Below are 15,401 nucleotides of genomic sequence, written 5' to 3' on the forward strand. Positions count from 1 at the left end.
ACCCATGCATATCACGAATCTTTCAAATTCTAGCTGCTGCTCAGATTCGATAAAATAAATACCATAACGGTTAGAGCATATTGTCTACTATTTAAAAGTAGAATTTAAAACTATGATCGTCAAAATATGAATATTGTCTTCATCAACTTTCATAGTTGGAAGGAGGGCTGTAAAGTTGACGTACAAACCACTTATAAATGTACGCAATTTTTCGTAACAACAAAATCAAACTGCGTGAGTTAACATTAATCTTATATCTTAAGTAGACAAGGAAGAAGTCGGAGCACCATGCATGGCTGTTTTCAAGCATACGGACCAAAAACAACCCTACCAGCAACTCTATCAACCAACTAACCCTTCCAAAAAGAAACTGCAGATAAAAATAAAAAGTAAAAAGGATATCTTTATTTTCTATCACTTCCTCCTTCTCTCTATTAAAGAATTCACCCATTTATTGGTTGTTGTTTTTTTAAGTATGGAATACAGTTGCCATTCTAGTACAGGGTAAATAATGAAGAACAAAATACATACATATGCAAATTACAATTTATACATTTGAACAGATATAACACACGTTTAACCATGTACAGTAAACAATGAACACACCGCGGACAGCCGCCCGTCAGGACTTTTTCCCGCCTGATTTCGATGATTGTCGTTTGGAGGTGGGGGCAGGTTTTGCAGCCTTGGGTTTCCCGCGCCGCTCATCCTCACGCCCTGAGCCCTTCCTTGACTGCCTTGATTGGGGGCGGGGATTGATGAGTTCTGAATATATGGAAAATCAAATAAGTCATGACATACATAATAGATAGTGTATATATATTGTTTACATTGTATATTAAAGAAATGAGTGTTTGGCAGACGTATGAGAATTAATATCGTGAAAGCATTGGATGTCTGACGATTACTATCTGGATTAATATATGGTAAGAGGCGTCTCCTCTTAAAGTTGTTTAGTTCTAAAACATTTCATTCTGAACGCCACGGCGCGCAAATATTGGCTTTTACTGGTAAATATACATAGACTTTTTTGGAGGTATATTAAATAACAAAATCGTCTCATTAAACAAGCGTTATTAGAAAACTGTCACTGTCGAAATGATAAATACCCACCCATAAATTCCTGGTTTCCTTCCATGCCGGTCAGGAGAGGGATAAAGGTAAGCCTGTCCCCCATCGTGGACTCGTTCTCGTCCCCAAAGGAGCTACCTGTAATCATATCACCTTAGGTTACACCTGTATCTGGTGCATTAAATAAAAAGCTTAATATTTCATTTCCATCATGGTTTTTATTCTCTTTGTAGATAAAGAGTATCTTATGTATGGATGAATTATGATTTCTAAAGGAGGGACACCTGACAATCTCGTGGCTATAGTTAGATGCCGAGCAAACAAGGGGATATTTAACGTAACTCAAAAAACAGACACTACAAACACAGAGATCAAGATAGGACCGGAATATACACTAGTCAGGGCAACAGATGTGGTGAACGCCTCGCCGAGTCACAGGAAGTATAAAGCAATAGTAAGAGTTCTTGATTGATGTATACAAACATGTAAGCTTGTTGTACCCATTGTTTTGGTGTAAAATTATTAATAAATATACAAACAACGACCTCATCACATGTCCTCTTTAAATGAACAAACGGCAGGTACATGATGTAACTTGTGAAACGAAGCTCGTACAATTATTATGTGTTACACTAACTACATGTCATAAATATCAAATCAGGTCGGACATGTAAGCCAGATAACTATCTTCTTTACATTTAACTTTCATGTTAAGCACGGCTTGTCAAAAAGATCATAAATTGATTGCAATGTCGCAAAGATATTCCAATATGGATGAGGGGATCAACCAGAATTAAGCATATGACCAAAATCAAAGCAGATTTTTGAACAACAATCTTTTAAATAATTATCCATCCTATAAAGAGGACTTGATTTTAACAGAACTCAATAATACTTTGTGTCAAGTTTGGTTGAAATTGGCCCAGTGGTTCTTGGGAAGCACGAGCATGCAAAGATTGCTACATTTCACTAGACTATTGGAAGTGGTGGCAACAAGGATTTGCGTATTTTTTGTAAAAGAATGCATGCATCTTCGGGAACCATTAGTTGAGAAAGATAGGTGATTGAAATGACGAGCATACGTATTTTTTACAGGGTTATTAAGTCATGAGAGTGATTGTACCGTCGACTTTCAGAAGAATGAGGGTCTCCCGTTCCTTCAGATGATCGATCCCATAGTCATAGGGGAATTCCCGCAGGTGTTTGACCACGCCCTTCTCATCGGAGAGCTCCACATCGTCTACAACAGAACCAGACCAGCTCCATCAAACCACAATGTGATATGAAACAAAAAACTGATATTCTATAGAATAATTTATGAAATCTTTCGGCACTTGGTACATGGATCCCCCTTTCATATTTAATGTTAAAACCCAGACCGACATACATGTATCCTTCATATATCCTCTAATTTGCATATTAGAAAAAATAAACAGGATGAAAGAGATAAGTTGCCACCACGTTTGACGTTTAATGCGTTTGCCGGTTTGTTGCAATTTCGAGACAAACCAAAGCAACAGTTAACGAACGTTTGCGCGAGATGCTATAAGCCACATGATGTCATGGATGATTTTTTTTGTACATGGAACAAGTCTAGTCGGTAATATAAAGGAAATTAGAGATCCCCAGGTAAATAAAAGAGCCGTTATAACCTTACTCTAACTGGTCTCACAAGGTACCTACATAGGTCTGTAACTGATACAATGTAAACCTTGCTCCTTGGCCTTCAGAGATCTCTTTTACAGATTTAGAGAACCCCGTCACAGATAGCGTCATATTTTGGTGTAACAGGATCCCGGGAGGATTATTGAACACAGGGGGAAAAGCCCATTTGTTTTATACCCCCGCACACGACAGGGGGATCCAATCGCCTGACGTGACAAGATAGTCTCTGTAATATCTTCTAATCGTTTAATAACCACCGCTACAACAATCAGCTACCGGCGGCCATTATTATCTTACATCTTAATTAGAAAAAAAGCTTTAAATATTTACAACCACCTGTTTAAGCAAATATAGAATTGTAGATTGTGTAATTGTGATTCTGTAGGTAAGGGGTCTGTGTCAATATTAAACAGGACCAGTGTTGCAGGGTATTGTGTGACTTCAGGTTTGGACATTATTTTTGGGTGTTTAGTCTTACCCTCTCTATGGCAATCACAGCGTTTCTTGATGTGCTGTAGAAGAACATCGTTCCTGCAGTTGGCATTGAAGAGACGACTCTGTTCGTCTGTAAATGGAGAAAAAAAAAGAAACCCTTTTATCAAAACTCTTCATTCATTCAGATTGTTTAAAGATTGTACATAAATAATTCATGTGGAGAAAATACAAGCACATAACATTAGAGTGACTGAAATCGGTCGACATGAAAGAGATCGCGCAATAAGTAGTTGTCCATAGAAGCTTAAAAACGCTAAAATCACTTCTATAACGGGCAATAAAACAATTTTGTGTAAAAAGGTTTCTTCGGTCTTTGTGAGATTGGGGGTAATCCACTCGGGCTGAATTTTGAAATGTTATCAACAAACTGTAAAGGTAAATTGTAAATCGTTAAACCAATAGAATGGGGAGCCATAACTTATCACCTCCATATCACAGTTTTATTGACTACAGGCGAATACACCACACCATTCAAGCTCCATCAACGCAGTGCTTTCCCTGATGATCGGGGTAAGAAGAAATTAAAATGTTATACCAGTTTTCAATGAACTTCAGTTTATAAATAAAACTGAGAGAAAATCAATAGGACTTGAATTCATAGGCCACAAAACCAATTTTACAAACAGATCCAAACTTTATGCCAATGGAAGGGGAAAAAATATTTTTTTCTAGTTTCATAAAACATGTTCGACGTATTTAAATCCGACATTGATCAGAAACATGGTCTATATACGACTTAATTGAAACTTAATTGAAAAGCAGTTATCTTTGAATTCGCTTAACTGTTGTGTAAGAATAGAAGGGTGGGAAAAAACTCACCTCCGAATTTGACTGTCACGAACATGGTCGAGAAATTTTAAATCTGTCAAACAATGTCATGGATGAGATTTTCACTCTTCTGTCAGCACATTCTCACTCCATCATCTCTACAGCAGCCTCTTCTATTGCAAGACTCTCAATTTATACAGACAATCCTTAACCAAACTGGCGAAACAACGAACCGAAACACAATTATTAATTTGATGTCAGTATGTTTCGAGTATTGATATCCACGTGGAATCAGATTGACATGCACAGTGGTAGTTCTGATCGAGGACCACTCTGCCTGGAGACAATGCCTTGAGTGTGCGGTTGGGTGAGTCTGGGACACGTTACCGTACCCTGAGTTAAAGGGCTCGGGTGGTTCTGACTGAAGACAGTCAAGTATACATGTGTCAATCTCTCCGGAGATTTAAACTGACTGGTGGCGATTGGTGGAGTCGTAATCAGAATTAACAAGAGAGGCAAAGTGAGAAGAGAAATATTTGGCTATAGAAATGTTTTCTGTACAAAGAGAGTGAGACAATATAGATGTTTGCTGGTGATAAACTAAATACACAAAAGGGGAAGTGGTGTAGTTTTGGCGAATAAACTTTAAACTGACAATACACCATGGAAAGCGCAAAAAGTAAAGTACAGAAAGACACTTATAAACGAATGCATATCAAGCGAGTGATGTCGAATGACCTTTCAATGTCATTTCTTTACAAACGCAACTTTTTAAAATATTTTGTAGATTAGTATCTCTTTTATAAGATTTATCAATACACAGTTTACAAAATTTTAGATTAATTATAAGGAATCATTCAAGGTTTCAAGAAATAAAACATGTCAGAAATGAAACTTCCTATATCATTCTCTACTCTGTCCTAAGATATCCCGGATTCACATTTTGCTTAATTGCTTGATATCTATAAATACCTCAGACTTTAAACGATGTTCAATCAAATGTATGAAAAATTTCCAAGATTTCTAAGTCGAAACGCCCCTGTTAGCTTATCAGGTTTTAATACAATGCTAAAAAATGTGATGTCTACGGGAATTTTGTATAGCAGCAAGCCCGGATGATAACGTTGTAAAATTGCGCGATGTATTCAGAGTGTATTCCGACATTCCCCATTATAAATCTCCATAAGGAATCTGTTTTCGTTCCTGTGAATTTTTCCGAGTGAAAGATGATAATGTGTCAATGAAATTATCTTGGAAATTATTCCTTTCAACTCTTTCAATTGCACTTCTTTCACGTGTATGTGTATATTTAATAAAAATCGTCCAAATTTGCTGCATAACTATCTTGGGACAGACTATAAGAAGAATTTTTAAAACTGATAGTATAGTTGTCTGTATGTGTATTAATCGACCAGTATGTGCACGTTTCAATTTGACACCGAGTGACTAAAACACATGTATCGATATATGAAATAAATATACAGTCGTGCATGTACATGTACACTTAGAACTGCGTATGGTCAATGCATCAACAACTATCGACCAAGGACCATCCCTTTTGTCGGAATGTTTGTGTTTCCTTCAGAAAACAGGGCAGCTGGTTAATGTATATATTTTGAATGTTTAAATAATACCGGTATTTCTGTTAGAAATACCAGCCATTATCAATACTGAGTTTTCTTGTGTTCTGACAATGTATGGGACATGGGTTTTAATTAACCATTATGAGATTGTTAACTTTTAAATCAAGGCGCTTGCCAATTTGATCAAGAGAAATAAAATTATTAATCTAATTTGGTAAATGTAACGAACATTGGTAGATATTGATACTTGAATAGATATCCGAATAAATTAGTCACATACACACAAAAAATTCCCTTTTGATTCAATTCTTCTTTAACAGTGAACGTTTTATAATTCACTTTTTCGAGTTGTGTACACGGGAACTTGAGAATCATATAGTTTCGCGGAAATTGTCATCCCGAGTTGACCCGCCAACCAATCACCGGTCGCGTGCCTTACCCGTCCCCTTCCTGTGTATCCGAGCCGTAGTCTATGTGTGTGACAGTGACTGAACGGAGCATGACCAAATCCAGTGTAACGGAGAAACGACAAAAATGAAACAGAAGTACACGTTCTGGGAGAAACTGAGTTTGAAATGTGTTCTAGTGGGGGACATGAACGTAGGGAAGTCTAGCTTGGCTGCCCGGATATCTTCGAGGACGTTCAAGACGGACTATTCTCCGACTCTGTTCGACAACTATGCAGGTATAGACGGCTGCGGGGTTCTCCAACTGTTAATTTTTTTTGTTTAGAATGACAGGTTCTTTCAATGGTTTGGCTTAAATCAGAGAAAAGTTTTTTGTATTAAGTCGTTTTCTTGGGTAACGCTGGAATTCTTGACACACCAGAAAAAAGTGAAAGATTTAGAAGCAAGACTAAGACCTTCGCAAACAAAATTTCGTGATATTGAGAGTTTTAACTGCTTAAAATAAATGACATTGATTTAGTGAGTATATATGTCATTATTGTGTTAAAAAATGACTAAAGAAATAAATAAATGAATATAGTTATAAATGAATAAATAGATTGTAAACTTCATAACCTAATGCATTAGTAATAGGGCGTAAACTGAATTTTTCTTTGTGTATGTTGTTGAATGTTACAAGGTGCAGTCTACACTAAGGGTATATTACCTGTGCATTAAGTGTCAGGCTGTGGTCAGGTACATGGAAGGCCCCTGAGTCAGTTACCTGTTAGCAAGGTAACTAACTGTTACACCTGATTGTAATCGCGTTCAGTAACCCGACCCTCGAGGCGGACTCTGTAATGACTACCTCGCCGTATTTCTTACGTTTGCACTGCATGAACTGAGATGAACTATACAGTATCATTGCAAATCAATTAAATGCAGAAAGTCATTTATCAAATTTTCAATTTCAAGAACTTTGAATTTCCATACACATAAATGCCTAGTATGTACAGATTAATTAGAAAAAAGTATAACAACTGGGTCGTTAGAACTACATATTGACATCTGTGTATCGACAGCTAACGTCATTTACTTCCTGTAAAAATCCGGTATGTATTGAGGATGTGTAAAATATACGCCAAGCCTGAAAAGAACTTTCCGACACAAAATCCCTTTAAATATTTCTAGATTTAACTGTTAAAAATCTGTGAGTTTTTATCCGTCTCTGTGCGTTTCCCGACCAACTGCAATTAGCCCTGATACAGCAATGCATATTTTCTAGTTTGCGTTTGGAATTTGGGTTAACAATATAAAGACATCTTTTAAAATACATGTCCCCCGACCAGTTATAATTGGGTTAAATGCAGTTACTAGTGTATATATTGGTCATGCAATGTAAATTAGACATTTGGGATATTGTAAGAAAAAAGAACTAAGTCGATAAGTTGTGTAATGCGAATCGTAGCTACTTGAATTGTATGCACACATCCGTAACAAAATAAGCTTGAACATACAAATAATGAAAAAGGCATTTTAGCTGGAATAATATGACCTGAAACATTACTTATTGCACAATATTGATCATATAGCACTGATCTTAAGCCTCTTAAATGATATCTCATTAATCCTTGGATTTTGCCTTTAACACACTGTGACCCAAAGTACATTTTCGAGTATCGGCATTTCCTGCGTTCTTCATTTATTGCATAAAAATCTATATTCCCGGAAATAAACGAATAGAGTAACATGCAAAGTAAAATTTCCTTGGTAATTTTTTTTACTTGTAATTCATTTTTATATGACAACATATGATGGTTATAATTCTGCCCCGAGCTTGCACAAAGCAGAGACTTTGAACACATAGGTTTGATCTTTGGAACGATGCATTTACATGTATTGCCATTTTGAATTATCATTATTGCAAATATATGGCTATTGACATTTTAGGTTATTTGATACCAAACAATTTCTAAAAACATAGCATTAAATAATACATGCATGTGAGATGTCACCAATTAACTTTATTGTCTTTTTTCTATTTCTTATAGCGACTGTTTCAGTACATGGAATCCCATATCACCTGAACCTCTTTGACACGGCTGGAAAGGTAACAATCTAATTAAAATCATTTTTGCTATCCAATTCATGCTTGAAATATCAACATAAATGCAAAACACCCCATATACAGGTGGTTAATTACATAAATATTTATAGGAATACTAAACAATGCAGTCGGTGTTATACCCTAAATTTTCATTTTGTTTTAATATACCAACATCTGGATGCAGAAATATGTTTTTTATTCAGCTAACAGTAATATTTCCAGCGGGTGTAAGATATATCATAAATATTTAACACTGTGTCAAATAATTATGCCAGTGCTAGGTGGCATTTTTGCACCCGTCTAAACTGCATATATTGAAAAATTATATACTGAATTATATATTGAAAAAATATGCCATATGATAGACCATTGCTTAAAGAGTTTACAACCACCTTTGTCATCATTGTATCTCACCTGTCAGGTGAAATATTTATCTTTCAAAAAATTTTTACAGGAAAATAATTTTTCCCATAGGAAAAAAACCATATTTCTGTAGGGAAATTTCCAATCGGAGGACAAGAACTTCCTATAGGAATTTCAATTCCGACAGGATTTCATAAAATTCGATAGGAGATCTTAATTTCCTATAGGAAAACTACCTGTCTGAATCAAATTCTTGTAGGAAATACCATTCCCCTAATGGAAATATAATTCCTTTAGGATTTTTAGAAAATCATATAGGATTGTCAATTTTTTCTGTAGGAGAATCATATCTCTTATATGGGAATTATCATTTTCCTATGGGATATTAATTTTTAAAAGTTAATTTCTCACCTGTCAGATGAAACACACAAAAATAAAAAGCGGTATTCTGTAGACAATGGAGTATCATTTGGTATATATGGATGAAACTGCATCTATAAGCGGGTGCAAAAGTGCCACCTTGGCACTTGCATAATTATCCAGTACAGTGTTATTTAATTGACGTTTATATTAAAATCGATATCAGACAATTTGAGCTACATGTATAACACCCCTTTTTACAAGTAGGTATTTTCAGGTGCTATAATAATAAAACGTTGTTAATACAGCACATGAAACATCTACCAAAATACAATTGTTTTTAATTGTAACTGTATGTGGTATCAGTGGTCCTGTTGTGACTTATGACCAATAAAACGCTTTCTGTTTCACAGGGTACTAAAGTACAGATTGCGATAACTGTGGTTCGAACCAACATTGTTCTTGCACAACGCGTTTTACAAAATACTGTGTAACTGACGATTTTATCGTAAATATTTTCAGTCTCACTGAATGGCTCTTTACTGAAAAATTTATACATATCTAAGAATTTCATATATTTTGTTTATCATATTTGCCACCGTGACTGCAAAAAAAACCCAACAACATCATAATAATAATACAAATGACATAAACAAAGAACCATCTCTTCTAAATATTATCGTATTTACGTCTTATTTTAAGGAGGACTTTTCAAAAGTGCGTGTGATGTCATACATCAACAGTGACGTCTTTCTAGTGTGTTTTTCCATTGACGATGTTAAGTCGTTAGTGCACGTCCAGGAATCATGGGTACCGGAACTACGTCAACACGTGCCAAACACGCCATTTATATTGGTGGGTACCAAACTGGATGTACGGTTCCAGCAACCAGATATTCAGGTAGGTAACCGAAAGTAACTTACTGTCCGTTTTCATACACTCTTTTTCTAAGCCATGAGTTTTGCTATTGTCTAAAATATAAGATGGAAAAAAGAACGAAGCGTCATTAACTGTAGGTTTCCGCCAATGGAGCTTTACATATATACCTGAATACTTTTTATATTTCTTTATAATGGTTCATCAATGAAGATATATACATTTATATAGCATTATTAAGTTAACTAAAGGCATCTGAAGCAAGTGTTAACTTATTAGCTTCGTTTGATTTTTGTTTATTATGCAAATTTCAACAATGTTGACCTTATTCTTTGCACACTTCTGGTATATACATATACACTACATAACGCCCTCCACCTCTATAGTAAGAACACTATCGTTAGCTCCTATAATTGTGCGATATCCTGGTTAGAGTGGCGGTTTCCCCTGCTTCAGGAAGAAGGTCAATATTTTTTGGCTTGATAAGATCGCAATTTCCTGATTGTTCGAATAGTTTACAGGATAAAACACACATATATTATAAGTGTAATGTAATCTTCCTTCTCTATAACTATCTATACAGTACGGACAAGGTTGCACGTAGAAACATTTTGATATTTTATAGTGTCGTCCTTATGACCCAGAGGTTGGGGGTCCTATTTTCGTTCTAGAGAGAAGAGAGGATTTTCAGTACCTTGCTTCAGACCTCACTGTTAGACATACATGTTGTTCCATGTACTACATGTATGTTGCAGTTAAAGGCGTGCCTATGAGCACTTCCAACTGCCAAAAGCCCATAAATACAAACAAAATCTTCATTTCAAAAATGAATAAATTTAAGTCATACTTTTCTTGACACATTGTTAAACAAGAAAAAAAAGATTTTACAAGCACAGACAGAAAATTCTTGAGGGAAAATGGATATAAAGATGACGTTTTTGTGCTAACTAAATCTTTTTTTTTCACCATTTTATTTTACATCAATTTTGCTTTTAAGTTTAGAAACCGTTGTATAAAGCGTTATTGACGTGTTTTCAACTTTTGACAGGTTCTCGACAGTTCCGCGGTCTCGCCAAAGCAGGGTAAGGAAGTTGCGTCGACGGTGGGTGCGTACAGTTATGTGGAGGTGTCCTCGCTCAGCGCTGACGGCGTGGACGACTTGATCACAGAGATAGTGGAGGCCGCCAAAGCCAACTGGGAAATCAAGTGCGCTCAGAAAAAGAAGTGTCCCTCTTGCGTCATTGTTTGAGATTACTCTGAAATAGACTTCCCCGGTGCTATTTTCAAATTTGATGACCACGTGCCATGATATTGTATTTTGGTGACGTTGTTTGCAGTTGTTATTTGTTTATTTAAAAGAGATGGTGTCAAACTCTCAGGAGACATCATAAGATATTTTTTAATATGATGATCTCATGACGTATAACTACAGCATAGAAACAATGTGATAAAGCAATGGTATAGTAGTATGTCGAGGCAGAGTCACATTCACCGTGCAATACTGTGACATTGTGTCAAACGACACGTATTTATACATGTACATGTATCATGCCAATATATGATAACGACACTGTCTCATTTTAGAGACCATGTTATAGCCAAGGATGCGTTTTACGAGTCTGCCTCGTTTGTGAATGTCGACTTTGAAGTGTGCTTCACGACTCAGTGATACGTTTGTAAAAAGGCGCTGTTGATATTTTATGATGATATTTTTTTTTAACTTTTTTACTGGTTAACAATAAAATGAAATTTAAATCTTTCTTAATTTTCAAAAAATTCTTTGCGTTTTACATAGTTGTGAATTATGTAAACCCGTATATTCCAAACAATTTCAAGCTTACAAGAAAGTATAATCACTGGAGAGCTTATGAATAGTAATACGTTCTTTAGTGAAACACAACCCATGTCCCAAAGTGAAAGATGCAGCAGCTAAGAATTACAACAGGGAGACGATATACTTCATATAACAAACACAAACTGATCATGAGAATTCTCATTGAAAGAGGTGCAATAGGAGAACCTTATTGGTAATATGCATTGTAGGTTTCCACGTGCCCCATACATAGAGTTAATAGTATGTACTTATTGTGGACTGTTATAGTGTACTATATCATGTAAAGATGCACGTGCATTTGTCAATGTTTGAGACATAGTAGTAGCTGCCACCATGCACTTCTGACCCACAGGGTATTATTTTGTGTATTTCTATGCGAGTATTACAAGATATTTACATTTGTTATATAGGATTTTCAAAAACTATTCTTCCGAATATTCTTCTGTGAACAATTATGTAATTATGATACCGAATTTCTATACTGCAGTTTTATAATTAGAATAGTTTCCGCTCAAAAATTGATAATTATGACATAGAACAGAGAGTTTCACAAATCTCCGGAAAATTATTAAAAATTGTAGATATAAAAATGAAATTTAATTAAGTTCCTCAAAATAATATTGCTTCAAGAAGAATGTTTAATGTACACTAAATTCTATGAGATATACATGTAGTTTTAGACACTTTTTTATTTTAAATCCATGCTGTGCATTTATGATAAATGGAGAGTGTCGACATGCATTGTAACGTTTTATAAGTTTTTTTTAACCACAAGCCGTAGGTTTTGCTGCACTGAACGAATTGCAACATGTACATAAGGAATAAGGAATCATTCTTTGAGTATTATGAGGTGATAATTTTGGTCGGGGCGTGATCAAATCCAATAAAGCCCGAAGGGCTTTATGATAGATTTGATCATGCCCCGACCGAAATTATCACCTCATAATATTCAAAGAATGGTTCCTTATTACTTATATTTATATAATTTTTAGCCATCGTACGATTAAATATTAAAATATAAATAAGCAAACCCCGCTGGCGCCTCAATTTGGCGTCATTTGTATTATGGGTTATATAGTACAAAATCGATACGTAGTGTTATCAAAGACAAAGACACTGGAAAATGGAAATATATGAATTTGTTATACTTTCATGTTAAATACTGAAATCTGATTGGTTAAGACGCAGTTAATAATATTTACTATTACCCTCAGCGTTAGCAACGCACTTGGCAACGGGTAATATTAAAAAATGTTACATGCGCGAAAATTATGCGCGTACGGTTCGCTGTAGAATTCACGTTATTCCTATATAAAAGCAGTAAAATTTTCTTAAAAATTTTAAAAAAGACATTCAGTATAACAAAATAAATAGTGCCTGTTTGGGAGGATAACAGTTGAAATTGACACCCCTCGAAAACCATTGTCAACCTCCGCTTCGCGTCGGTTGACAATGGTTTTCTCGGGGTGTCAATTTCAACTGTTACCCTCCCAAACAGGCACTATTTATATAATAGTAACACTTGGACCATCCCAGTTAGATTTTAACAGTGTATCCATAAAGATAACTAAAATAAATCAAGATAAACAAATGTGAGTTTCTTCCGCTTACAGACATTGACTATTTAGGATTGAGGGATCAACCTAAGTCATATTATTAACCCACTCGGAATGTTTTCTAATCAGGTGAATGAAGTATGTTTCAAAAATTAACAAGTAACAAATTTAAAGCTTGATAAGTATTATCTAACAACGAATGGCTGAAATCATCTTACTACAGCCAATGATGTTACAATTAATGATTACAACTCTATCATTAGGTGATGATTATTCATTGATGTTCTTGGCAAGTTGGTATGGTCTATATTTTAGAAAAGACAAGTTGCTGAAATGGGAGAGAAGGATTACGAAATTCATTGCATATTTGGTGTTTTTAACAAGATATGCGATTGAAATCAGAGAAAGGGAGGATATGAAACTCCGTATGTTTGGTGGTTCCGAACAAACAGATATGTGACTGACATCGATTCCACGATGACCAATTCATCTACTATTTTAACCAAACTCCACCCCAAAATTAATTACATACATTTCCTCCGGTTTTGCCCGTAAATAAATTTTATCTTTATCTTAATATATTTACACCTACATCTATGATTCCCTCTATCTCTTACAGAATCTTACAATTAATTCAAAAATCTATAGAAACAGCCAGACTGAAATCTGCGCGCCCCGTTTATCGATTGGTCGAAACCTACAGAGACCTCAGAAAACTTTTTTTTTGCACGGACTGCACGAAATAATCATAATGATGTCAGACTCAAATTCCCATAGGAGACGGTTTGGCTTTTTCTCTTTGCTTACGTACTAATGTACATTACAGTAATTTAAAGCAATATAAGCTGTATTTTTTAGAATTTTATTTTGCTGCAAAAACCTGCAGGTGTGACAAATCTGCCTGTAACTTAAACTTTTATGATAAATAAGATTTGAAAAAATCATTAATTTTTGTCAGAAAAAAGATTTCATTTATAAGGAATACATAGCAGATCAATTTTTGTACAGGACGACAATAATTCAATTTTGCTCCAGTTAAGGCTTCTTTTAAATGACTTTTCCCACAAAAACAGAGCTGATAGAAATTTTAAAACCATGATATTTTTTGTCATTTTAGAAGATAAAAAACATTTTCTTTAAAAAAAATTCAACGTGAAAATTGCAGCCCATATTGCTTTAATGGATCTTACATACTTTATACAATCAATTTATTTATTTGTTAAAAGAAAGATGTAAATATAAACAATAAAAACCTTTCTTTGGTGATTCATGCGGGTTATAAAAGTAGCGATCATTGCAGTAAAAAATTACATAACCACTAACGCGCATGACGCGGGTTATGAAATTTTTCTGCAATTTCGCCACCTTCATATCCCGCATGAATCACTATATGAAGCCATTTTATTGTCGCAAAAATATCACTGAACTCGCTACTTCCCTTAAGCAACCAGTACATTCCCCAGTGATCATAGCACCATGAACTACAATTGATCTACTGTTTCCTCACAAGTAGGGAAAAGCTGATTTAAAAAAAGTAACGAGCGTTCAGCTCAGGTTAGCCCAGAATTAATGTTACGCTAAAAATATAGTCTCTGTATTGTACAAAGCGAGATAACTCAGTACTCAATATCGTTGAGCAGTTATCCTATGCCAAAATCCATTTACTTCTGTATTTCCGGTAGGATTTGAACAGATGTCTTATGTTAAAATCCAAGTCGGAAAATGGCCGTTTCCTCAAAAGAGTTTAACGACTGTTCCAAGCAAATTCAGTAGTTTTGTTTGAAATAGTTTACATAAGAATAATCACAGGCTAATTCTCTGCATTAGAATTTCCTGTCCGAGCTAATTCAGGTAAAAGCCAGGGGCGGATACAGGATTTGTAGTTAGGGGGGGCGTGGATAAAATTATTGAGGCAGGGGGTCTGGGGCCCTGGTGGGGGCCCAGGGGGCGAAGCCCCTGGAAGCTCCTGGGTTTTCGTGTATTTTGAAGGTAAAAACAGGCTCAAAATAGTGGTATTTTTTCAGTTATGTACACTTTACACAAAAGTATATAACAATTTGACACAATTTGTTACTTATACCTAATACATGTATTGGATTAAAAACAAAATATTTTAGGCATTTATGAACTCCCAAAATTAACCAGGTTATCAAAGTTACAACATTCTAATGACGTTACGGTATCAGACCCCCTATTAGCTGTTAGAAATATCTGATGCATCAAATCTTCAATATTCTTATATTAAAATAGTCTATTTACCTAGAAAAAAAATCAAAAAATATACAGTTATTCAGAAATTTCTGCTTGCATCGCAATATGGAAATGACAGCGCAGTCT

The 15,401-nt window shown here is 35.2% G+C and overlaps 2 protein-coding genes and 1 long non-coding RNA gene across 3 annotated transcripts; 2 read left to right on the forward strand and 1 right to left on the reverse strand.

Moving 5' to 3' along the window:
* Positions 1-385: 385 nt before the first annotated feature.
* On the reverse strand, positions 386-4,217 carry LOC105341303 (uncharacterized protein CXorf65 homolog). The gene is made up of 5 exons (XM_034470936.2): positions 4,051-4,217; positions 3,215-3,301; positions 2,195-2,311; positions 1,114-1,209; positions 386-765 (listed from the first exon to the last, which is right to left on the reverse strand). Exons 1-5 carry the CDS (start codon positions 4,073-4,075, stop codon positions 623-625), a joined length of 468 nt encoding a protein of 155 aa, XP_034326827.1. The 5' UTR covers positions 4,076-4,217; the 3' UTR covers positions 386-622.
* On the forward strand, positions 1,396-2,303 carry LOC136276435 (uncharacterized). Its single transcript, XR_010714870.1, has 2 exons — positions 1,396-1,525; positions 2,167-2,303. It is a non-coding gene; the product is annotated as an uncharacterized lncRNA (long non-coding RNA).
* A 1,815-nt stretch (positions 4,218-6,032) lies between the features above and the next one.
* LOC105341297 (cdc42 homolog) lies at positions 6,033-11,433 on the forward strand. Its single transcript, XM_011447734.4, has 4 exons — positions 6,033-6,267; positions 8,020-8,078; positions 9,501-9,698; positions 10,723-11,433. Exons 1-4 carry the CDS (start codon positions 6,117-6,119, stop codon positions 10,921-10,923), a joined length of 609 nt encoding a protein of 202 aa, XP_011446036.1. The 5' UTR covers positions 6,033-6,116; the 3' UTR covers positions 10,924-11,433.
* Positions 11,434-15,401: the final 3,968 nt, after the last annotated feature.

Source organism: Magallana gigas, chromosome 6 (genome assembly GCF_963853765.1).
Source record: "Magallana gigas chromosome 6, xbMagGiga1.1, whole genome shotgun sequence".
In the NCBI taxonomy this organism is placed as follows: Eukaryota; Metazoa; Mollusca; class Bivalvia; order Ostreida; family Ostreidae; genus Magallana; species Magallana gigas.